General features: G+C 37.7%; 1 protein-coding gene across 1 annotated transcript; it reads left to right on the forward strand.

Moving 5' to 3' along the window:
- Nucleotides 1-1139: 1139 nt before the first annotated feature.
- Nucleotides 1140-24870, forward strand: MTMR6 (myotubularin related protein 6). The gene is made up of 14 exons (XM_057366720.1): nt 1140-1267; nt 5140-5256; nt 7185-7347; nt 8262-8419; nt 9127-9255; nt 10230-10364; nt 11418-11550; nt 17046-17155; nt 18213-18338; nt 19579-19628; nt 20430-20630; nt 21180-21314; nt 21394-21520; nt 23343-24870. The coding sequence occupies exons 1-14, from the start codon at nt 1244-1246 to the stop codon at nt 23601-23603; spliced, it is 1869 nt and encodes a 622-aa protein (XP_057222703.1). The 5' UTR covers nt 1140-1243; the 3' UTR covers nt 23604-24870.
- The last annotated feature ends 1324 nt before the right edge of the window (nt 24871-26194 follow it).

Consider the following 26194-nt stretch of genomic DNA (forward strand, 5'->3'; position numbering starts at 1 on the left):
AGCTCCATACCTCAGGATAACCTTCAGCCATTCCTCCATCTCAGCTATTCCTGCCTATCACGTGAAAATGGGAGATTTTTCTCAAGGCCTTAATGTTTAATTAGTCTGTCAGTGCCCTAGGAAAACCAAGACCCTTGTGCCCAACCAGTCTGTCACCATCTCATTATGGGGGCCCTTCACTGTGCAGATCCCTTCACCCTTCACTAGATCGGAGTGTGACTGTTCAGGGTCACACTGCAGGGACACCTGCTCCACATCTTCACCCACTGCCAGCGACTGCCAGCGCCCATGTGAAGGACTGACACTAATAGGTTACAGAACAACACTCTTTATTAATGAGATTGTGACAGGTTAAGGTTTGAGGATTGCCGGTAATAGTATCTGACTACAAAAATGTATTCAAAGCAATGTACTAATACAAAGCAATATATTAACAAGCTGTAACCCCTAACAAAAGCTAGGTGGAGATAATCATTCAGCATGCACTGGTACGGTTCTTAGACACCACCATGGGAAAGAAGACAAATTCTGTCCATCAACTCATCCCAGAAGTTACAATGGAGTCAGTCAGGTTCCCTAACTTCTCATTTTTAACTCACTTTTATATTATTTCTTTATGTTTAGGTGGAGATTGAGTGACTTTAGTCATACATCTTAGGAGGGGTGGTCGTATCTTGAGGGTGGGTATCTCAGGACAGTACCTGAGACAACCTGGTGATGGGAACATGCATCAGTCCAAGAAGAGTGATTTCGCCATGGTTGCTGGTTCAACAGCAGGACATCTTTCTTTATCTCCCTTGGTTTTCAGCCGCTGCTCATCTTATCAGCGGGAAAACACCACCGAGATCCCACGGCTGCAAGAATTTCGACTGAGCTTCGCCGCGGGGTCTCCCGTCTGCTCCGCCCTCCGTTTAGTCTCCCTCAGGTTGTGCTTGGTGTGGGAGGTTGGGTGCGCCGACCGCGTTCCACACGAGGAGTAACAACCGTGTTTTCCCTTGTAACTTTCTTACCGATATCTTTTTACCCCCAGTCATTTTCCCACGCCGCTCTGGAGCCATTCCCACCCCTCAGCCCTTCCCGCCCCTCAGGCATTCCCAACGCCGGCCGCGCGGGGGCGCTGCAGGGCGCGCGCCGAGCTGGCCCCGCCCCCTGCCGTCCCGGAAGCGCTGTCGGAGCGGCCGCCGGTTCGGCTCTGTGGCGGCGGCGGCGGGCGAGGGGCGGCTGCGGCCGAGCGGGCGCCGCTATGGAACACATTCGTACCACCAAGGTATTACCGCCGCTGCGGCACGGGAGGGGAGCCGCGGTAGCTGTGGGGCCGGGAGGGTCCGCCCAGCCCGACGCGTCCGCTGCGGGAGAGRGCGTTGTTGTTTTCCCTCCCTCCTGCGGTTTTGTGGCGGTGCCTCCCCGCGAGGGACTGTGGAGCGGCCCGTGCCGCTGGAAGGGGTGGAGAGCTTGGGGCGAGCTGCTCCAGCGGGGCCCCGTGTCTGTCGCAAGGAGAAGACCCGAAAAATCCTGGTGTGGGGTGTTTCTGTGGTGGAATGGGGAACAGAAGACGCGAGCTGGGAGGGGATTGCAGTTGTTTTGTGTGCTCTGAATATGGTTCCCTTCAGGTTTTTGTAATTTTGGAGGCAAATCGGTTGTGAAAACATCTGACTTGTTTCTTCCTTTTTGGAGCCTCCGGTGTGTGTTGTTAAGGACGCAGTSCATGTATAACGTATTAGGCWATTAAAAATCTCAGCTAAGTTGTARTTGGCATTTTGGACTTCYCYGACTTTTGTTTTCTRTTATACGTATGTYAGTTTTACTTGMATAACGAAGGTGCAAAAAGGYCTTTGTGACTAATTTTTAAKCAAGTYTTTAAGTCACAGCTTTTATAGAATTAAATTTCTAACAGTACTTTTCTCACCTTGTTCATCGGCCCTGACTGCAAAGGTTGCTGAAAAGACTCCCCCTCTCTGTTGGGTCCTGGAAATTGTCAAGCGATTAATTCCTGAACCTGGTAGTCCGATTTTAGAGTAGGTTTATARATATGTTTAGAAAGGGAGTTTTCACAGTTTGTGTCCAAATAGTGGATTTATGGCCAATCATTATGTAAAGGAACAGGCTTTTAAATKTCTTGAGTAATAGCTTGCATAACTTTTATAAAATGGGTATAACTACTTTTATTTTTTTCATGCACTTGTGTATATGTGAAACAGAAGGAAGGTCTCTGCTGAAATTCAGAGTTAGTGACTCTTTATTAATCTTGCACCATRCTGACAGATTGGAGATAAAGTTTCTTTATCAGCCGGTTTATTTATAAACATGAAAGTCCTTGCTTGGAAACTTAATATTGTATTGTTACACTCAGTAGCTGATTTCAAAATGAAAACTAGACTAATGCTGAAGAGTCTTGATCAGAGTAGCCATTTAAATTTCAGACCTGAAACTGAGACTAGAAAGGGTGCAGGTCACTGACTTCTTTGCATCAGATTGAGTTTCTGCATGTTTTTGGGGCCTTGCTAGGGGAAAAAAAATATTTAATGTAACAATATAACTGAGCTCTGGACAAGTTTGTAAGATACAAGACTTAGTACTTGAAGTAATTGTTTTCATAGTTCATATAAAAGAAAAATACGTTCTAAAAAATCAATTTAATGGTTAGAAATAGCGTAATTTTTTTTTGTTACAAATGTGTTGATTGCATGGCTCTTTGTAAGCTGTGGGTTTATTGAAAATCCTGATGGCATTAAAATGCATGTAAGCAAGCATGACAGGTATAGGAAGAAAGAAAAGTAAATTACATCCTGCAACTGTCTTAGTTCAGTTTGTRTGTAAGTTCRAGTTGAATCTCTTGCCAACTGTYCTGAGACATCCCTGCTTTTTCCAATCTGACAGCGGCATTCCTGTTTCTTCAAGTTAGTTGATTAAAGTTATAGAAATAAACTTGAAATAACAGTACAGTCTTGCACAGATTGACTACTGTGCAGGGTAGCTGTTATCCCCAGGAGAAGGTGATGGAATAGGTTTTATACCTCCCCCAATTTAAGTTTGCTGGAAATATTGAAGCTAAARTTTTCTTAGAACTGTCAGCACAGATACCTGAAATTAAGTTTGACTTTTTGTGAAATTAAACTGCTCAACAGATTTATGTTGAATAAGAAAGTGAGATCAACTTAAAAATAGCTTCTGGGAGTTTTATACTTGAGCAGGAACAAGTGATGAAACTCAGTTTATTAAATATGGTGGTGAAATTAAGAATAAGAATATGTGGTTTTGCAATGAATCTTTAAAGCATCCTTAAGGACATTTAAAAGCAAAATGTAGTAGAAAAGACTGAAAATTCTTAAGTAAAATCTGTTGCATGTTTGAAGTTAAATCTGTTGCAGTGAAAATACTGATGGATTTTCTACTGGAGACAGAAAATTTTGCTTAGTTTGGCTGCTAAATCAAATTAAATGGCAAAGGAAAAAGTGTACAATAAGCTGAGTACCCATTAAAGCTGGAATGAGTCAAGTTTAAATGAATCTATGGAGGCTGAATCTAAATTATATGTCAGTTGTCTTTAAKAAAGGTATAGCTACAACTTAGCTTTGAGAATTCTTGAAGATTTTACCTGTGTAAGTGAARCTTGGAGCATTGATGCTTGTCCTCATCTAATGTAGATATACAGTTTTGAGAAAAGTTGCCTTCTTATAGGGAGGAGAAGGAAACCTTTTCCCAGCACTTTGTTGGTTGTTTTACTGGAACAAAGCTTGAACAGTTTCTGTGCTCTTCTGAATTTGCTGGGGAGATACTGCCAGGTACTTGAGCGATTATGGCTGCGGATCTGCCCAGTATGAATTCTGTGTTTTGGCTCTGGTGTATTCACTTATGCTACTCTATACCTGAGGACAGATACCTTGGTGGTTTCAGCATAATGTATTTTGAGGTACAAATGCATATAGTTTCCATTTTTTTTGGTTTCTAAACTGAAATCTAGAATATTATAGTAATGCTGATTTCTAGTATCTATTTGTATTTTCTTCATTCTATTTTGTATTCATTAAGTTGTTCTTTTTAACTTTCAAAAGCAAAATTAGGCCTTTGTAGATCATAAGAAATACCTGATTTTTTTTTCTGGGTTTTTTTTTTTTTAATGTGCCTTTAGTAGGTAAATGCATTTGTGCATAGGAATTAAAAATGGCTTAACACCAGCACAGTAGATGTGGGCTCTCCTTGTTGCCTCCTCTGAGTCCTGGTGTGGAAGTTTTTGGAGTTCTGCCWTGCATTTAATGGTAGCACAGAGCCCTAACTTGGCATTAATGAGACACTGCTGCCAAGAAATAGAGGAATGCRTGCAGATATGCCATTTGCCACACTYCTTTCCTGTTCTTGCACACAAAGAATTGTATAATCCTTAGTTCAAATAAAGCACTCTGTGGAGCCCATGAAGTTAGGAGCAGCAGATAAAATGCAGGCTATCTAGGAATAATTTTTCTTTTGAAATGTTTTCCGTAGGGTTGAGATAACAATGTTGATGGAATACCAGGAGTYCTTTGCCCTTGCAAGACTCAAGCTTGAATTATCTATTTCCAAAGCCAATACAGTCCTTGAATTTTTAGGAGGTTTYTGTAATTATTAGTATAATGCTTACATTTCATTAAGAGTGTATTTTGACTATGAGGCACAGCTATAATAGTATARATTTTTGAAGCTGGGGAATTTATAAAAGACAGTACATAGCTAAAATTGAAGTCGGGAGAGCATAATCTTTATCGCTTTGAGTYTGCAGACAGCCAATAAAGCATGTTGCTGAGATCAGCTGTTAATTCAGTGCTGGCATCTCAATAACAGGAAATTGTTAGTGTGTGTTGGCTGTATTTTGGGGAAGCAGCATAGAAGCTTAGTAATTAATAATTCTTACTTTTTAAAAAAAAAAGAAACTAAAAAAACCTCAATATACAAGCTTTTGTATTGAAACAGGATATTTTAACTAGTTGGTCTTCTCAAAGTTTGTGACCACTGCAGTTTGCCCAAATAGCCTTGTGTGTGCTCTGTTGTTTCCTACCATTTTCAAAATTATTGCACGAACTGACAAAGCTTTTGCTAAGTTTGGATTTTAATTTCTGCAAAAGTTCAAAATCAAGTTTTGTTCCACTCTCCGCTTTTTTTTTACAGGTAGAGCAAGTGAAATTACTGGATAGGTTCAGCACCAGTAATAAGTCACTGACGGGAACTCTGTACCTTACAGCAACTCATCTGTTATTCATAGATTCAAGCCAGAGAGAGACATGGGTAAGGTTAATGAATGCTTGTGGCTCAAAGGCATGGGTTCTCCAGATGCATTTGTTCTTCCTGATCTGAGGTTGAATTTGTTTACWAAAATGTTCTTAGTTGTTGCCTCTACTCTCCTCTGTCATGGTATCATAATAAGTTAATGATTCACAGATTATACTCTTGCGTGACACTGCTACAGTTGAAATTAGGTCACRTTGAAAAGTTTGACTTTTCCTCAAGCTGCTGTAATTTCTTCTGTAGCTTTCACTTGTATTCCTGAATGCATCTGTGGTGGTTTTCTTTAAATAACTGACTTTTACCATAATTCTGAGGCAGGAGTGGGAGACTGATACATAGGTTAAGCATCAGGTTTAAAATTTCAGAGTAAACTTACCTTGTAATTACATTCTATCTAGGTTAAATGAGATAGCAAAAATCCTACAATCTCTGGTTTGGTCGAATATTAAAGATAATGTGCACTTTTTTAGAGCTATATAACAGCCGTTTCTTCACAAGTATTCATCTCTGGAATAAAAGATTTCAGATGGATCTGCGACTTCTTGTTGACCAGTACCAGGGTTGTGCAATTAAGGCTGGGTAGTACAGTAATTCCCACTGGTTTTTGTGCTCGGTGTCCTGATGGCATGCATGTGGATATCAAGTTGTGGCTACCAGTGGAGCCCAGCCACCTGCCTTGGGTTAGTGCCTTAAGTCTTTGATCYTCCAGGATGAAATACCATCTCCCTAGCTGTGGTTATGTTTTTGTTTTTTTTCTTTAGATGTATTTTCCTGGTTTACCTTTAATCTGGTATCATAGTTATCTGACTAAGCTTTCAGGAAAATTAATTTTTCTATTATTTGTTCTTGGATACGGCATACAACTTTGTACAAACCAAACTGTTATCCTTTCATACAAAATGAGTTTTTGGGGAGAACATGATTCAGAAGCATTACTTGCTTGCATGTCCCTATGCATGTCCCTATGACTACTGTCCCTTTTGTTTTGGGGAAATTGAACCTATACTCCAAGTACTGCATTTCTGATGATAATGCAAGTACCAAGTATAATTATTGTAATATCTGCAAGATAGTCTYTTTGTAAATGCATATTTGGCAGTGTAGTTTTCAGATGCATGTGAAATACTGATCAATGCTTAAGAGGATTTGATTGCTTCAGTGAGGTAATTGAAATTCCATCAAGAGCATCTTGTTCAGTTGAGGTAATGTATCTGTGCCTTTCTTCCCACAGTGAACAGCTCTTACTTTCCATGTGTTTACCTAAATTCTATGTAGATTTGCCCTAGAGATAAATCTGTGGATGGCTTTTGTATGTCCATTGTTGTGACAGTCTTTATTAAAGTGGTCAAAAACCCTCTAACTATAAGACTAACATGTTTACATAACACAATAGGTAATACAACAGATGTTTTTATTCTCTCCTGTAGATGTTAAATAATGAAACTTTATTAGTTAATTTTCTGGATCTTCTGTATGTTTAGGACTTTGAATTGTTTTCCCTGACTTGCTTTATTTTTCCTGAAAATTCTGACGTATGGTCCTGTAGATCCTTAAAAAAGTAGMTATCCTGTCTGGACACTGCCTAATGAGATATAAGCCTGTTAGTTTACAAAGTTAAAAGAAAACTGAACAACCACAGTGCAGTTTTGCATCTCACTTTTGCATTTAGGAGGATATTTACTGTTTCTTACAAATGTCAGGTAACTCTTTAAAGGGCGGAAAAGAATAATTAAATTTTTATAAATTTTAGTATCCTGATCAAAATGGTGTTCTTGGATTTCTGCCTCTAAATGTATTTCTTTTTATAACTGACTGACAAAATTAGTCAAAATCCGTATTCAGCATTGATTAATGTGTCTTACATCTGCTGGCCTAAATAGTAGTAGTTTCATCAGCATGCTTACTCTCTGAGATTTTGTATGTCACAGATACTACATCATCACATTGCTGCAGTGGAAAAACTTCCCTTGACTACTTCCGGCTGCCCCCTTGTCATCCAGTGCAAGAACTTCAGGATAGTTCACTTTGTGGTACCCAGAGAGAGAGATTGTCATGACATTTATAACTCTTTGCTTCAGCTRTCAAGAACAGGTAATACCTGTAATTATAAAAGACTTTGCAGTATATGCATAGACAACAAGTTGGCRTGTGTGTAAATCCATGGCTCTTTTATTTTTTTTTTTAACATGTTATGTCAAGTGTTACATGGATTTGGTATATAAATAATWTTATTGATTAAATATTAATCAACATAAAAATTCAGAGGCTGTGTTGTCTGACTTTTGTAGGTCACTGATATTCCTTAACAGAATGAGAGATMTCTTCATCTTTTCTGCATTTCCAGTATTATTCCTGAAATTTTGAGTATAAATGTGTATAGTCTCTCTTGTGTGTTCCATAGGTAAAAACCCACAAAGCAAATCAGTTTTTAMTAATTTCATGCAGTTTCAAAAATAAAGATCTAATTTTGGTGCTAGAATAGCTTTACCAGTTCAGCTTTACGAAAGATTCTGTCACTTAGTATGGTCTTTGTATTTTCTGCTTTGTGTTTAGAACAGTGCAAAATGTCATCTGTGGTAACTAAATACCATGCTGGGAAGAACAACATTTTTGAGGGTTTTTTTAAGGGGAATTTTAAAACTTAATATTTTTAAGGTCAATATATGTAAATTTCAGTTCTTGCCTCTGAAAATAGTTTGTTATTTCAATTCCTGTGACTTTCAATTCCTTCTACTAATTCTGCCTTTTGCTTTAAGTTTGTCAGTCTTCATTTTGTGACCTGTGCTTTCTCATTACGACTTTAGAAATGTCTCTTCTGAAATAGGTCAAGAACACTCAGGAAAACTTTCATAACCCACCTCTAAGTATCTGTAAYTGTATCAGTTAACTGTGGGATAGTTGCAGAAAAGATACTTCAGGCATGTCGAGTATCTATTATTTAGTCTTGCTTCTGTGAATCTTGAAGCCTGAGACTTTTTCTYCATTACATATTCTTTATCTTTTAGCAAAATATGAAGAACTTTATGCCTTTTCTTATAATCCAAAACAAAATGAGTCTGAGCAAGTCAAAGGTTGGCAGCTKATTGATCTGGCAGAAGAGTATAAGAGAATGGGAATACCAAATGCTTACTGGCAGTTGTCTGATGCAAATCGTGATTACAAGGTAAGTGTTGTAGTGGAAACATGTTCTTCTCTGCATCTRTTTCTGCTTTATCCTCTGATGAGGCCAATAGAAAACAGCCTAATACTATGAAATCYCTTGGCTTGCCAAATAAGCAAAAACTTGCACGTAGAGGAGAATCAGTGTGCAATCTCACAACTCCTAATTGAAGTTGTTTCCCAAGGCCTCATTGAGACAGTATGTGTGCATGGATACATGGGTTCTTTGGGGTTGTTGCTAGAGTATACTTACCTGTTTGAAGCCCAGCCCCTGTAATTCATGTGCTCTGCAGCTTTGTGATCTCTCTCTAAACTGAACAGGATTCTACATTAGCATTGGCAGTGCTGGTCATGGTGGTGTGGCTGATTCTGAGATTAGATTTAATCTTACTTTGTAATCTGCAAATATTAAATAAAAATAAGGAAGTCTCAGTATTTTAATTGAAACACATTCTTAGCATTTCTACTGCAGAGTTGCATTCTTGAGAGTGAATGCTGGTGTAGGGATGCTTGACTGTGTAACTTGGGTACCAGTTTGTGCTACTGTATCCATGGCTTGTCTCCTTTGAGTTATTTATGTGTGTGKAAAGAATTATGGTAGTGCTTATCCTTTGTATCTTAATTCACCTGGCATCTGTCAAATTGAATACAATAAAACTAGGATAGTCTTTTGCCTTGCCCATAAAATTCTTTCTGTCCATTGTTTTTCAGATTTGTGAAACCTATCCTAGAGAACTTTATGTTCCCAGAACTGCAAGCAAGCCCATAATTGTTGGTAGCTCCAAGTTCAGAAGCAAAGGAAGATTCCCAGTGTTGTCATATTATCATAAAAATAAAGAGGTATTAGTGTGACTTCCTTTTACTGGAAATATGCTGAAAAGTATTTCTCAACACTTGGCAGTAGTTCAAGGGTTGGTAAGGAGGTTCAAATACAGTGACGTGTATTGCAAGGATGTGATTCAGGATAGCCCTGAATACAGCTGAGTGGTGCTTAAGAGGATGCTGAGTAACCTCAACCAGTTTAAAAGAAATCCTTAAGTAATCAGCTGATAATCAGTTGAATCTCCTAAAGTTTTCAGAAACTAATGTTAAGGTAACTAAAGATAGCTTTCTGTTAAGGAGTCTGTCAGGTCAAAATGGTGGGAAAAAACCTCAAAGAAAAACAACAGTGAACCAACAAAAKAATAGAATTGGTTCTTCAAGGAGTTATTTGCAAGGTAAAAAGACCCTACAGGGTAGGAAATAAGATTTTGCAGAGGGTGGTGTAAAGCAGCACATACCTGTCTCAGCTGTGGAAGGAGAGAACGACTGTCATCTTGCTGAGTTAAAGAATTTAACTGGTGAATGTGAAGCTACTAGATAGATTTGTACATAATTACATTATTATTTGAACATTGGAAGAAATACAACGTATCTGAAACACAGCATATCACTGAGAATTACATTACAAAAATGACATTAGATAATAACAARTTTCACTTGCCGTAATRAAATCATACCTGCTTTAGTAAAACCACACATAATTCATTCCATATYAGGGGAATAGCTTGTTTTCCTAAAGTGTAATTTTTCAACCTGTACTTTTTGTGAATTTTTATGTCTATTATATAAACTGATAGATTTAAGTTGTAGGTGCTGTGTTTTAAGGTTTCCARGAAATGTGCTTAAAAAGTTGAAACACGTGAACCTTATTCAGTTTGCTGGTGCTGTCTGCTGAATGAAACAATTTGTTTCATCGTCTTTTGAGATTTTGCAAAGCACTTCAAGTACATGTACTAAACTGATGCTGATCTGTTCTTTGTTTTCTCTGGTAGGCTGCAATTTGCAGATGCAGTCAACCTCTCTCAGGTTTCAGTGCCAGGTGCCTGGAAGATGAGCATATGTTGCAAGCTATCAGTAAAGCAAATCCTTCAAATCGCTACATGTACGTCATGGACACCAGACCAAAGGTAGGTACTTCAGGTGCTACAGACAAGCCTCTCTTCCTGAACATTAGRGTACAGGGGTACAGTATCAGTCTGAAAAATTTGGAGTCAAGTATGAATTTAATTACTTGCTTTCTTRAAGACATTGAACCTGTCCCAGTGGTCAGCTGGAATTAATTGAATATGCTTCTGAACTTAGAGAGGTGCATAACAATGTACTTAAAATATAGTTGAGAAGTGAACAGTTGAGTGGGATCCAAGTAATTTTAACTGTTTGAAATGAAATTCATGAAATGGTGAGCTGTGATGGGGTTTCTTTTGGAATGGGAGAAAGTACTGGGTTCTGTGTAAATGATCTGTATAAACTGTCTCAGAAAGGAGGAAGTGGGRGAAATTCTGTTGTGGCATTCTGAGGTCATCATAGAATGGCTTGAGTYCGAAGGGGTCTTAAATATCATCTCCAACCCCTCTGACCAGGTTACTCAGAGCTATCCAATCTTGTTTTGAACACTTCCAGGATCCACAACTTCTCTGGGCAGTGTTTTCCMGTGCCTCACCATCATACTTCATCACTGTCCAATTAAATTGAATTCTGTTATTTTAATAAGTTGAATTATGTTACRAGCTGTGCTACAGTGTGTGGGTAACTCTCACTCTTTAGACCCATCWGCATTTCAATTAGTATTAATTTCACTCAAGTGTCTGAACACAGGACCTGAAAATGTCTGGGTCTTACTCTKTGTAGGTGTGTTGTTTTGTAGTGCCTTTGCTCAGAAATGTTTGGACACAAGTAAATGTTTTTTAGGAATATGGAGAAAAGAATAGAAATTACTAAATGCATTATTCACATATGTCAGTTCTAAATACAGACTGCTTTTTTTTTAGTACAGTGTCCCTTTCTTACACTTCAGAGCTTTCAAGCTGATTTGCTGCAAACTGTGTATTAGAATCTGTTTATACTATGTCCTCTTGTGTTTTTTTTCCTGATGTATTCAGTTGAAATTACCTGACTTTTGTTTCTTAATTTGATATTTTTATTCCAAGTTTTTTTCAGTATTTTTATTTTCCTCTTTTAAGCTTAATGCAATGGCTAACAGAGCTGCTGGGAAGGGCTATGAGAATGAAGACAACTACTCAAACATTAGGTTCCAGTTTGTTGGCATTGAAAATATTCATGTAATGAGATCTAGCTTGCAAAAACTCCTGGAAGGTATGTTTTAACTGTACTAAAATAATGTATATGAAATAAGGACTTATCCTAATAACAGGATAAGTGTTTTTCTGAAGCCTTTTGTAATAGGTTACACAAACTGCATTGACATTGCTATGGTTTATTCCAGCTCTGTGTTTAGTACCAGTTTGCTGTGCTCTGGGATAATGAATTACCTTAAACCTCGACCTTCAAACTGTTAACCAACTGAATGGAGTTATTTGGAAGAAAATCAAATTGTACATATGTCTTTAGTGAACTTTATTAGTATGTCAGTGAGAAAGACTGCTGTGTTTTCCAAATGTGTGTCTCTAGCTACCTTTTAATTTAAAGAATATCAGTTCTTCAAGGAGCACTTTGTTCCACAGAATTCACAATAARCATATGGTCTGTACAAAACTTGAGCTTTTTAACTGGGCGAGCCCCTTGTGTGCCTGTAGGTGTTTGCAGAGAAGGGAGCAGGGAAAATGTGAGCCACTTCACCATACCACTGCCTGCCTCCTGGTGGTGRAAACGGAGAAGCAGAAGTGTATCCATAATTCTGGTAATATTATTTTAGGTAGACAGCTGAGAGAAAAGTTAAGACATTTTGTGGAGTACTAATACTGACATTAGAATACAGTGGCAGAAGTGAGGCTTCCACTCCTGACAGACAGTACATGTGTAAGTGCTTGGCTTTTAGAATTATGTAGGTATTTCCAGTCATGAAGAAGGTTTATGCTTGTATGGAAGCCTATTTTGATGAAGGCATTCTGGCTACATTAATCAAGAAATCCGAAAGACTAATGGGGTAATCTTCGTTTTCATTCATCCTGGATATACTGCTAACTTATTCTTCAGGCACTCCTCATGGAATCGTACTGAGCTTCAATAACATGGATCTTTCTGGTTATTCCTGCATGTATTTTKTCTAAAGGAAGGATGAGAAGAATGATCCTGAGCTTGAGTTTTTAGATTTGGCATAATCACTCTTTCTCTTACTAATATCTTTAATKTTGGAAAACTAGCTAATAAATCTTGTTAATTTATTTTTTTAAGAGGCCTCCTCCTGTGTAATAATGTCTGATGCACAAGTGAGTGCATCACACAGTTAAGCTTCATAGACTTCATGTTCCTTCCATTTGAATTGRCATCCCACCAGCAGACTTACTAAATATGTCTGTAGGTTTCTGTGAGGGTGAAATATGTTTTAGTTTTTCCTTATGTGGAGAACCGGTTTGTGTGAACACTATTGAAATAAATAATGAGTGATATCTATTACTTGTTCTTCAGATAAGCTTTTTTGGTAAATGAATACAGTTGTTCTACCTCTTTYCAGTCTGTATGGTTCACTAGAATTTTGCTGAATGTCACTCTAGAAGTAGAAGCATCTTCAAGGGTAGGAAGGACTCTTAAACTTTAGGAATGTGGGCAATAATTTACTCTTCAACCCCTTGTAGAAATGTGCCCATGAAAATGGTTCATAGCTTAAAATGAGGAAAAATGCCATTTAGCTTCTGTGTACTCACTTCCCCTTGGTGTGCTGAACAGAATGTTCTCAAATCAGAGTGTGATACCAGTGACGCTGTTTTTTCAGGCACCATTGTAACTGGGACGGCCCTCAGTTGTTTGGACTTTTTATAACAAACAACTGTTATTCATTGTTTGGTGTGTGTCCTGCTCCTCAGCTCTGTGTCTGTCTGCCTGATTGCCTTCAGAATCTAATGATKCCACTGGCAAGCTGAATGTGAGACATAGTCTTTCCCAGCATCCTTTTGTAATGGGATTGCACTATGGAGCATGCTAGGGGGATTTACAGTCTATCCTTCATTTTGGATTCAGCTGTTACTTGAATATCTTGGATGCAGTGGTTCAAAACTTTTCTAAAATGGTTTTCTTCAGCATGAACGTTMTAATTCTGCCCCCTCCGATGAGCAGACTACAACACTCATGGGAGAAACTTCACATAGGCTAAATTTGTAGCTGTGGTGTTAAATACAAAATTCAGTTTTTATTTATTTAATTTACAATATTGCATAACAGAAAAGATTGATAAGCAAAAGGGTTTTGTGTATATCAAGAGGCAGCATTTCTGCAGAATGTTTGGGGAAAAGGCTCAATAATAGCTGCTGCAATATGTTGCATATTTTTTGATGGTGAACGTGTATTAGCTGAGTGAGGTTTGTGAGTTATGTGGAGTTTTCTGTRTAGGGAAAGGGATTGTTTAGATTTTATTTGTTAAAAAACAACCTGTGCCTGCAACCTGCTGTGCTTCAGTCTGCAGGTCTAGTCACCTCCTGAACTGCTGCCTGAGGCTTTGCTAGTARTATGAATAAGAACAATCAAGCAAGGGAGCGCTGAGCTTTTGGGGCTCATGTGCATGTAGGACTTGTGGTTTTTGTGATGGGATCCATATAGGCAGAACCACCTTGAGTTGTATTTATTGTGAAGTAGCTGAATTATCTTAGTGGTACCATAAGTRCCATCTTTGCCCTTTTAAAAGACTGTAAGGAACTGGAAAAAGCCTTTTTTTTGCAATTGGTTTAATCACCAAATAGTATAAAAATGCTTGTGTTAATACATAGCAATTGAAAGTAACTCTTCAGGCTCAACATATGCGTTCCTATCTCTGCCTTCGTTTATAAAAATATAGAAATCTAGCTAGAAAGGRAAAATACTAGTGGTAAAATATTTCTGCCAAGCTGAAAATTGTGATCAAAAGCAGATTTTGACAGCAGTGTCTGGGTGAAAACAAACTGAGCGCTGGAAGCCTGTTTGTTTTCTAGCTGGAAAGCTTGTGCCTTTTAAACCAAAAGTTACRGAATGTGTGAATGCACTGCCATGAAGAATACCTCTAGACCTGGCTTTGTCTGTCCAATTCCTTCCTGTCTCAGTTTGAGACAGTGTTTTCAGAGAAAAAATGTTACAGAGTAAATGTTTCCTCTGAAGTGAAAAATGTGATAGTTTTTTCCCACCAATATGAAATAAATGTTTGGCAAAAGTGAAGAGAAAAAAAGTAGTTTATTAACAAAACACAGTGCCCACARGRCACAGATAGAAAGGTAACTTAGTAACTATTTGATATTTAAAGCTCAGGAATACATGCCGCCCCCTCCCCCCACAGCCGCTCAACCACGTGGTACGAAGAAAAAGATGGTGGCTTCTGTCCCCRGGAAAAAGAAACAAAAGAAAAAAGTCCACGTGGTGCCTGGGCAACAATGGAAAACCTGATGGCAGTCCCCACTGTGGATGTAACAGAGGGCTTGGTGTGCTTTTCTGTTGCTGGCTTGGCTTCTTCTGGAGTCTGAGATGAGACGGAGCTGCGCAGATTGTCCCCACCAGCTGCCGAATTGCTCCAGAAGAAAAATCACAAGAGTCAGAGAAGTGGGTGGCACTCCAGGGAAAGCTCTTTGCCCAAGCTAACAAACCTGAGCTAGCTAAATGGCAACAGCGTAACTCCCCGTGCAAGCAGTGAGCAAGGACTCCAGCAGCACCGAGCTGAGGTCCAAAAGCCAATGGCTGTGCAGCAGCCCTGGCTTTTAAACTGCCCGTGCCACCCCTGCCCCTTCTTCTGGGTCAGATTTAAAGGCACAGACACATTTTGGGCATACAAGCTGATGGAATATAGGAATACAGGATTGGCACAACATCAACCCAAGACACTTCCCTCCCAATGTTTGAATTTGTAGATACTTGCCTGTTTTCCGTTTCTTTCCTTTACCTTAGAGWGGTGGACCTGTTTGTGTACTGTTGTGACTGATCATGTGTATGGCACCGCTGGTATAGAGAATKATTTGATCCTTTCAGCTATTTCAYGTTCTCATCTGATTTCYTCCATGTGCTAGATCTTTTGGRAGCAAAACTCTTGCCTAATCRTGCCCTTCAAAGAMAAGRGAAAACTAGCTTGCATTTACTTCTYTTACTGATATTTACAGACTAACCTTTAGAAGTAGATGTTCTGTTGTAGGGTTTCTTGATGTTTTGTTATCTCATTGTGCTGTGGTTTACTAGATCATTTTATAGATGATGAAGATCTGTGGGTTTTGGAAAAGGTGCTTCAATACTTATTTGGAAGCCTGTCATTCCTCTACTATTCAGCAGTACCTGGCACTATGAATCTTCCTGAGCAATGGGGTATGAGCCAAAACTCATTTGGCTTAAAGCTGAGAAACAWCTAGTGCAGATACAGAAAAGCTCTGAGACAATGATATGAGTGTATAGCCTTCATTACATCAAGGGACTTAATTAAATATGAAGCTGCATCACAGAATGATTTGCTGAATTTTGTTCTTTATTTTTGCTGCTGACTCACTTCCTTCCATGGTCAGAAATAAAGATGATTTTGCAGCTGCRCGATCTCTACTGCTGACTTTCATCTACAGAACCTTTTTATTTTCATCGGGGGCCCAATGCTTTAGAATCACAAAATCATTTAAGTYGAAAAAGACTTTTAAGATCATCAAGTCSAGCTGTTAAGCTTAGTRGAAAGTAGGCTTCCGGTGTGGAAGAAGCAGGTATTTTTGTAGCTGGCAGCCTTGAGTGTCTTCTCTTAGAATTACACATAGCTGAAGTAATGTTAGTCAGCAAATTTTTTTTTTAATTGCCAGAAGTTTGTCATGTTTGGACAGTAATGCAACTGGGTGAGTTGCTATTCAAAATTGTACRAGAGCCACATTATCTTCTCATGTGTGAGTTGGTGTCTGTGGGAGAATCTTTTAGTTTGCCTCTACATATCTTGTTGTTACACTTCTACAAGTGAAGTCATGCAATATTATTCTTAAAATTATCAGTTATCTGATTAGCAAGCTGCTAAACTTTTTTTACTAGTTTTAGAAATGTGCTTTGAGAATCTCATTAAAAGCTTCCAAGAAAGTAAAGAAGATGCAAAGTGATTAATARTTGTTTCTACTGTAGCTAAGCATCTTTTCTTTGAGTTCTTCCTTGCCCTCTGAATTGACCTTATTGCTGCAGGATCCAAGTRTATTAGGGAAGAAGGGTAGGGATCAGTCAGAAATGTAATGTGTCAAGTCTGATGGTAGACAAAGTCTCAATGGATTTGTTTTCATCCCTGTGTTCTTGTACTGCACCTACTTTATTCTCCAGAGCAGGGTGAAAGTGATGAAACTCTGGCAGTGTGTGACTACTCTGAACTCTCTRTATTGTCTGGATGCAGCTACTTCTCTACAAGTAGCAGTAATTACTTCCAATAAGCCTTCAGCATTTGCATTGCCTTCCTTGGTAAGACAAGGGTAAGGCTTCCTAGTGGGAATAACCAGTGTATTTACTTGGAATATTATTTTGTCAAAAAAACAGAAAGAACCTACTCTTGTCACTCATGGTTACTGTAGTACAGAGTTGAATTCTGCCTTAACCATTTGATTAGAAATCTTTCAGGAAACTACCACTCAACTTAGAACATAGGGGATTAGAAAAAATATGCAATTCTTCTACTTTCTACATTACAGAGTGTAGGTAGTTGCAGCTGCTTAAGATTTTTAACTCTTGGTTTCTTTCAGTCAGTGGCACAAGAGGTTTGTCTGTCAATGACTTTTTGTCTGGTCTGGAGAACTCTGGATGGCTGCGTCATGTCAAAGCTGTGTTGGATGCTGCTGTCTTCCTGGCAAAGGTAACTTGCATGCTACTTCTTTATTTGATAGGAAGTTGACTTCCTACCAGAAAAGTTATGCTTAATATTGTGTAATGTGTAAAATTCTGCAGTTGACCTTTTTGGAGGTGACTGCTTAGTGTATATATACACCAGTAYATCTAATATGCTGGTATAAGCATTTCGTGTTTCTTTATGATTAGAGAGATCAAATATGCCAGCTAACATTTTGGGATTTTTTAAATGCTCTTTGGTTATCTTGTTGGGAGACAAAGGGATCTTATGCTTTGTGGTTCTCTAGGTATTTTTGAAAGGTGTAACCAGTTTGGTGGTGGATGGAACAAACTATTATTCACTGTATCCTGCAAAATAGAACTGGGGYGGTAATTGTACAGCAGCCAAGGTGGCTATGCTGACTTCATTTGGCAAGGAAATAGGACTCTGTGAAGAATTCAGAGGAACAATTGCCTTTGCCAGGCACTTACGAAGCCAAGGGCTTGACCTGRTGGGACTGGGTAAAGAAAAAACCTGGATTTTTGTTTTTGCTAGGTGAAATAACAAGGAGTTACTTCAGTTGAAAGTGGGTAATTGTCTTAAAGATGACCCTCAAAAATTTCTGAGCTAACAGGAGTTGTTTATTAGCTTCAGCTAAGAAATAATTTCCTAGGCCTTTACTTTTATATGGCTTAATGATAAATAAGTGGTATCTTTAATGATGTATTGATGTTTTTTTTTTTTTTAATCTGTACTTTTTAATCTGATGTGTGATTGAATTATTGTTAGATTTTCTTGTACATATAGTTCTATAGGGGAGAGAGAGAACTGGGAACCCCTGTGGAGGTTAGCTTACGCAGAGGTGGTAGKGGAATTTCTTTTCTTTTCAAGGAATTTTTTATAATCGATGAAGAGAGGTTCCTACTTTCTGATAGTATTAAATCTTTTCCTCATAGTAAACATTTTTCTAGCTTTGTTAAATAAGGTGGCATGTGGTATGAGTTGGAAATAATGTAGCTTTTAAATTTATTTACTATTTTAGAACTAGTAAGAACATCTATTAAGAAGCAATTGTGTTTTGCAGGCAATAGCAGTTGAGAGTGCAAGTGTATTGGTGCACTGTTCAGATGGCTGGGATAGGACTTCCCAAGTTTGTTCTCTTGGAGCTCTCTTGCTAGATTCCTATTACAGAACAATCAAAGGATTCATGGTAAGCAGACTATTGCGATGTTGAGTTGCTCCTTGGTAAAGAAAGGGTGTAAAATGTTTGAATGTGAAAGGGAGCAGAGTAAACATACTGACCTTTTTTATGGTTACAAGGGTRAAATTAAATTTGCAGTGTATTGATAAACCTTTCTTACAGAAATACTTCGTTATCTAAAAAAAATGTATTTAAAAGCTAAAAAACTGAAATACAAGTAGCAGATCRCTTTAGTCACCCTGCAGAAATGTTACAATGATTGCCTTTTGCATCCAAATAAGTTCCATGTCTGTGGTATGGAAGGATTCTAAAGTGCTTATGTGAGATAGTTCATGTAGTAAATTACAGCAGCTCTGTGTTTTATTGCTTGTCTCCAAAACAACATTTTAAAATCTAAAAATCACAGCTTCCCTGGTGACAGAGACCTAAAGATGTCTAAAGCAATCTAAATTTCTTCATAATTTTATATAGAGAGAAGAATTTACATATGATAATTTCAAATTTTAGAGTAGGGAAATCATTAGTGTGCTGCAGTCACAGGGCAAGTGTTATGGGACCTCCTCAAGGATAGTACATAAAACTAGTTCCATGTATTGGTTAGAGCTAACTGCCTCAAATATTACACATTGAAAGTGAAGTTTGGGAAGAATTAGAAATGTATTAATTTGTTGTGAATAGTGAGAATGTATGTAATCTTTAGGATTAAATTAATTTAATCTTTTGGGGTTTTGATTAATCCTTTCTTTCAGTTGAATTTCTGTGGAGGTCCTGTGTTCGTTTTGGTGCTTGSTAGTGTGACTGAAGTGATAAAACAAAGTAGTTGTTGATATTGACAAACTTACTGCTATAAATGTTAGAAAGAATATATGATGTGGTTTTATGTAAACTATGACAGTAGGCATGCAATACTAAAAGGTTTTTTATTCTTTGCCATATCTTGCAAGTTAATAATCTACTGGTGAAGCCATRCAATGCTTTTCTTAAAATTATYAGTTATCTGATTAGCAAGCTGCTMAACYTTYTTTAYTAGTTTTAGAAATGTGCTTTGAGAATCTCATGAAAAGCTTCCAAGAAAATAAAGAAGCTACAAATTGATAAAAACTAAAGAAGCTACAAATTGATAAATAGTTGTTTCTACTGTAGCTTATTGGACTCCAATTTAAAGTATATCGATAACCTGTGGGGTTAATACTGTAGGTGTAAGATTGACTAATATTTTACATGAGATGTTGGTTTTTTTATCCTCTAGGTCTTGATAGAGAAAGACTGGATCTCTTTTGGGCACAAGTTCTCTGACAGGTAGTTCACTTCTCTGATATATTAAAATGTATACAGCATACTGATCTAAGTATTCTTAAACAAAAGAGAGCTTGTAGATGTTGCATTGCTAGTGAAGCTGCAGTAGTTCAGCAATGAGTAAGCTGTTTTCAGTACACAAGGCACTTCTTYTGCTGTCTGTAGTGTACTGCAATTTATTCGAATGCATGTTGAGTAATTGATTTATATTGTAGACATAAATTTTTAGTRCTATTGGTGCCTTGCTCTCAGAAGTTGATGACTGCAGAAAGGTCTGCACCTATGTATTGACAGTGCAAAACCCATCCAATGCTATGTCCCAGCTATTTAGGCAATATAAAACTCGTAGTTTTGGTGCCTTTAAAGATAAGTTTGCATTTATGTTTACTTTGATGATGAAGTCATGCCTACCTTTAGAAGTCCTATATGTTGAGAGTTTTGGTTTTTCCCTTGATCTGTCTGTCATCAGCTATAACGATAGCCTTGCTGCTATTTACTGCTTATTAATTTGCTTTTAGCTGGTATACTCCAAATGTTGACAGTATTAGACACAAAGGAATTTAACTGTCTTATGTTGCTATTTTGTACTGAATATAGATGTGTGATTACTTATAAGTCAGAAAAACAGGTTAAATATAGACTTATTTCTATTCAAAAATTGCCCCAGTTCTTGAAGTTAGGTGCTCAATTTTCAAACTAAAGCTAGTGTCAGATTAATGTGTTGTCATTTAAAAGCAATTGCAGCTAAGACTTTTTTATTTCTAATTTAAACCAGTTTCAATCTGTTTATGGAATGTTTTTCAGATGTTGTCAGTTGGATGGTGATCCAAAAGAGATCTCACCAGTGTTCACCCAGTTTTTAGAAAGTGTGTGGAATCTGACTGAGCAGTTCCCACAAGCCTTTGAGTACAATGAGGCTTTCCTCCTTCAAATTCACGAACACGTCCATTCTTGCCAGTTCGGTAACTTCCTTGGAAACTGTCAAAAAGAACGAGAAGAGCTAAAGTAAGCCAGGCACATTGTAATGTGTCTTTTGTTTATTCTGGCAGACTAAGAACTTCCATGAATCTTCTTCATTTTAGRCTCTGAATAGAGAAGGATTGGTAGTGCTGAAACTATGTTGTACTGCATCAGGGAACAGCAGTGCTTCTTGTACTTTTGCATGCTGAAGACAGTCTTTCTAATTCTGGGAGAAAATCACATGCTAATTTTTCATAGGGAAAGTTAAGATATCTTTCCTTCTGATCTGTTTTTAGTTTTTTTCCCCTTCTAAGAGTAGGTAAGCTTAAGTTTGGAAGTGTCATATGATTTTCTCTCCCAATCTCTAAGTAACCTTAAAATTCTTGCCTGCTCRAGATGACTCAGTTAGAAGTATTAGTAGAATATATTCCAATGCATTTAGTTGGAAAACTTCTGTTTTTATCAATTTATCTCACATGGTATTTTAAAAGCGTTTATTTCAAGTAGGCAAAACTTACACACCACAGGCAGTATCTTCTGTTTTTGGCTTGCAGTCWTATGTTGATGTTGACTTCCATCTCTTTTTGCTTTAAGACTAAAAGARAAGACCTATTCCTTGTGGCCATTCCTTTTGACTGAACAGAAGAAATATCAGAATCCTCTCTATAATCCAGACTTTTCTCCAGAACTAACTCTTTTGGAACCTAATACAGTGTCATTCAATTTTAAGTAAGTTTAAATAAGATACAGTAGCTTTTCTTCAGCATTGTTATTATCTTGCATACTTAAATCTGTGTGTTTGATGCAGGTTTTGGAGAAATATGTACCATCAGTTTGATCGAAGTATGCATCCCAGGCAGTCTATGTTCAGCCTTATCATGAATACGAGTGAGCAAAATAAACAACTGGAGGAAGACATTAAAGAACTGGAAGCTGTAAGTATTCCAAAATAAGTGTGTGTGACTTGTTCTTCAAATTGTAGTTGTAATAGTGCTGGCTAGCTTTSTCAGGAATGTCACTGCCATATGGCCTAGCACTTACTCTGTGTAATGGTGACTTGAACTTGCACTGTTTGCTTCTATGATGACTGTTCTTAGGCACTATTCGTCCTGCTTTATTAATGAACTGTACTATGTAAAAGTGCTACCATCAAAGCCTTACTGAAGGTAAGTTTTGCAGAACTTACATAAAACTGTCTTGGATAACAAGATATCCATGGGATATGCTGTTAGCTGTGTTGCTAAACTAAGGAGACTGAAAATTTTTTGTTTCTATTATAGCTACTAAAATGGAAGCAGTAAGTATTGTCCTTCTTTTAACTTTATATGCAGGTGCATGCTGTTGCAAGTCACCATATTTATGGATCATGTACGTTGTGATGCTTTTATGAAGACAGAGCTAAATCCAGAGATCAGATATCTATAATTGACATTTAGGTACTACAGTAAACAGCCWGGAAAGGCTGATTGATGCTTCTGTTGCAGTCAGTTAAAGTGCTGAAATTTCAAGAATAATGCCTTTTAAGGAATGCAAAAGTCTTCTGATTATCAGTTTTAATACTTGTGTATGGACAGAAACRGTAGCACAACTCCTGTATATTATGTTAGCAGGGAGAGTAGGGAAGTTCAACTTTTCTAGGAGGAAACTTTTTATAAGACTGATCCTACTGGCATGTAGTAAATGCAGGTCGCTTAATATAATACTGTTTCAAATCTTAATTTTATWTTTAAATACTTTTATATAATTGAGGCAGCAAGCTGGAAAAAACTCAAGATGAAGCAAGCTAAAGAATAAGTCCGATGTAAAGTGAAGTCTCAGTTCTGAATTTTCGAGAACCTTATTCCAAGATGTTAGTTTCACCTGAGCTTACATTTCTCACTTGACTGAATKATGAAGAGATGTAGTTGTTTGAAATCTTCATATAGGCTTTGCTATTGCTGTTTCCGTCTGTAAAAAGTTGATGTCGAGAGACACCAGTCTTCTGGGCTTAGTCTCAATTCTAATAGAACACAAACACATCAGCAAACAGATCTATTCAGTGAACCAGTGCAAGCCCCCAGTTGTGGGGTTAGTGAGTGTGAATTAAAAACAAAAACAATATAAGCGAACAACCCAAACTGTGTAACTGAAAAGTCCCTTAATCCAAATCTTTCCTATTCTCTTGCTCATGCTGGCAGAATACATCCTTTTCTCCTATCGTGTTCCTTAGTTGACATTTTTTAGCGTATTCATTATGCTAAATTAGCATTTGAACATACTGTATTGTCATTTTGGAAAAGTCTTTTTAGAAGGTTTTYAGGAAGGATAGAAGGGCCTTAGGTATCAAACTGCTTTGTCATTAAGAGACTCGTGGTCTTTAAGAGACTGCATGATTCCCTGATTGCTACAGTACCAAGGCCTATCTTTTGCCTCTACTTCACAAAGTATTCCTATCTTGATAACAGCAAAACAAGGGGCAACCCTGGAAGAACCTCTGCTTCTCTAGGGACATTGATAGGCAATCTTTCTGTCTTCTGCTCAGCTGCAAATTTTAARYAAACGGTGCTTATAGCATCTGCTGTAAACTGTAGGGGATAGTGTCATAAAGARTGGCCTAACATTTAACATTACTGTTACATAYCKTGTGTAGGGTRTGTAATACAGAATTCTGCAGACACKGAGTTGGCCAGCAAAAGAAGGGKATAMRTTTCCTTTAARAGCRCAGTATTAATAGTAAAGGGTCRTGCYGGCTGTTAGCAACTGCCCTTTGTATTTCAGAAAATAAAGCAGAGAAACGGGCAGCCAGATGTGGTGCTTGTGAAGGAACAGGAGCAGACTGCTCATCCTGCCCCCGTGACGCTGAAGACCCCTCCGTGCTTCCAGAAGGAGCCCCCGCCTATGCCTGTGAATGACGCCGTGCGAACCATAGAGGGCAGCAACACAGCAGACAATCGCTACACTGAGCTTGTGTCCGAGTTCTCCAAAGCTGAGCCCGCCGTTGTCAGCTTGGAGTACGGAGTGGCCAGGATGACCTGCTAATTGAAATCTGGCACTGTGTTCTTCTAGACTGATTAAATGGAGAGATGGGTCATTTTCAGGATGGGTCTGTGCTGGATGACCAAAACACGATTTGTATTTCAACAAGTTTTGTTAATGTAGACTAGAACAGCATGCTAATTGTCAAGTGTTTGCTGTTCTTTTAAGGGGGAAAAAGTCTCTTTTTGAAAGAAATAGGGGCATTTGGTAAGTAGTGACTAAAAATCAAAGAATGGTATGTCTTTGGACTTAGGTCAGTTTGCACTAAATTGATTTAAATAGTAATATTACTTTATTCAGTATAGGAAACCACAGGTGGTCTTTCACAAATTAATTTTATTTGGACAAGAAAACTTGAACTTTCTACTTTAGGAACTGAAGCTCCATGTAAATATAGCATAATAGTTGAGTACGTATTCCCTTGCTTAGTGTCACCCAGTACTAATTTTCAGTGTATTAAGTGCCATGGAAAAGTATGACRTAATTCAAATCATAAATAGTTGGCCTTAAACCTGTCAGATCAATTATTTTGTCCTTTACTACTGCAGTCTACTTGGCTCTGTTTACATTGTATTTGCTCAAATTTTTATATCCTTAAAACAGGACTGAATATAAAGAATTAAGCATGCCTAAGCTGGCACAGCCTTTCAACAAATAGCTATATGAATGTTACCTTATCACTTRAGACTGTTTTTTCTTCCATTTCCTCTGTTGTTAAAAATATAATAGATCAATTTTCCTCTCTGGCAGCTCAGTAGATTGAGCATCACTAAAGCTGCAGGTTGTCTGAGCTTAAATGTTTTGATTTGTGGCAAGGTATTTAAGTGTAAAGTAAGATAAATCACGTAAGAAAACAAAACCTAACCAATAACTGAATCGTCAGGTTTGTTCCGAGTGTTTACCGTGTGCTGTGCAGTTGTTCAAGGTGCAAGAATGMGAGCAGAACTTTTGGAAATGCAATCTACTGACGTTCCAAATTACAAAAAAGTTGCATGTCTGAAGCTCATGAGAAACTTGAGTGCCTCATAAATGTTTCAATAGAAGAAAATTTTGGTTATTAGTGAATACCCTTCTCATCTTATAAAAACTTGTCCAACCTGTGCATATTTTAAGTAATTTTAGTATCTTAGAGATAATATCTTTAGAGATTTTTATGTATTTGGAGAGAGGACAAAAACTTGTAGAAGGCTGCAGTAGAGATCATGAACATAAGAAAAAAAGAAAACTTAGAGTTTATGCACTTAACTATGTATCTAATCTTCTAGTAAGGGAGAAGACTTCAGAAAAAGTCTCATGATAGATTTTTTGAGCAGGTAGCACAATAAGGAAGAAAAATTTTGGTGCCCAGTTCTTGAAGAGAGGTATAAATTATAACTTCGGGTATTAAGATCCCTAATTATGATGTTAGATTAATGCTACTGACCTTTTACCTCTTGATTTAAATAATTTTTGGTTTTAAATGAAAATAATTTTATTCTCATCCTAATCCCTGAAGTGTGTTTCGTCAAAATCACTGGTGTGCCACACCTTTACATAGTTTGGCAGCATAGTTTTCCCTCTGCACCATATTTGATCCAGGGCTCTTAGCACGGCCGGTAGAGGTTAAGGTCAAAGTGCACTTGTAGAGCTGTCTGAGAGAAATTAGCTGTAACTCTTGTATTTGGCTATTAATTCACCCATTTCACTGATCTGACTTTTAAAATATGCATTTTTATTTACAAATATATAAGCATAGTGTCATATTTAAAATACATTAACCATTGATTTAAACATATTTAGAATGTCTCCACTACAGGTTTTGATAGTTTCATGTTTGCACAAGTGGTGCCTTACAGGGTTGCAGCAAGAGAGGTTTTTGTGCCTTGTTATTTATTGTCTCCCCTTCTCTGTCACCTTCTGTATTAACTTTGTTCTGTGGTTTTCCTTTGTAAAAACATCTTGTATATTAAGCTTGTATTATATCGCTGTAGCGAAACAAACTTATCAGTGACAATATAGGTGAGTGTTACCAATTTGTACTTGTTTGTTTTAATATTTAGCTGCTCTGGTGTGCCATGTACACTTTTCCTATTTATTGTTTAGAGTTTACAGACTCAAAAGATTATATTAAGCTTTTTGGAAATACTGTTGTATGTTGTTTTTACTTTAACAGCCATGTGAGTGCCCCTGTATGCAAGGCTTTTGGATAGAAGATCTGTTTGTTCCCTTTCAGTACTGTTACAGTGAGTTTCAGTCTTCAGGTCCTTTTTATTGGCAGAGTTCACTTCTTAATGAAAGGAACTGGAATGTGTTTTTATTTTAAATCAAGGTAGGCATGTTAGGTCACCTTTAAAGTGCCATAAAACTGTCTGCTCAKGCACTGAGCCTGTTTTTCCATCAAAAAATACAGTACTGCCTGATCTGAAGTAAATATTTTACTCCAGTTATTATGTGAATAGAGTTTTATAAGGCTGTTTTGTAGAGCAACCACCTTGTAAGGTTCAGCTAGCTCTGCCAACTCAAACCCCAGGGTCACCAGTGAGGAAAATTCCTGCAGAGAGGCATCTGTCTCTTCTCATTTGCTGTTTAGGCCTAAGCCAAAACTACCTAAAAGC

The sequence above is a fragment of the Malurus melanocephalus genome, unplaced genomic scaffold (genome assembly GCF_030028575.1).
Source record: "Malurus melanocephalus ecotype Western Australia unplaced genomic scaffold, MMel_1.1 scaffold_70, whole genome shotgun sequence".
NCBI lineage: Eukaryota > Metazoa > Chordata > Aves > Passeriformes > Maluridae > Malurus > Malurus melanocephalus.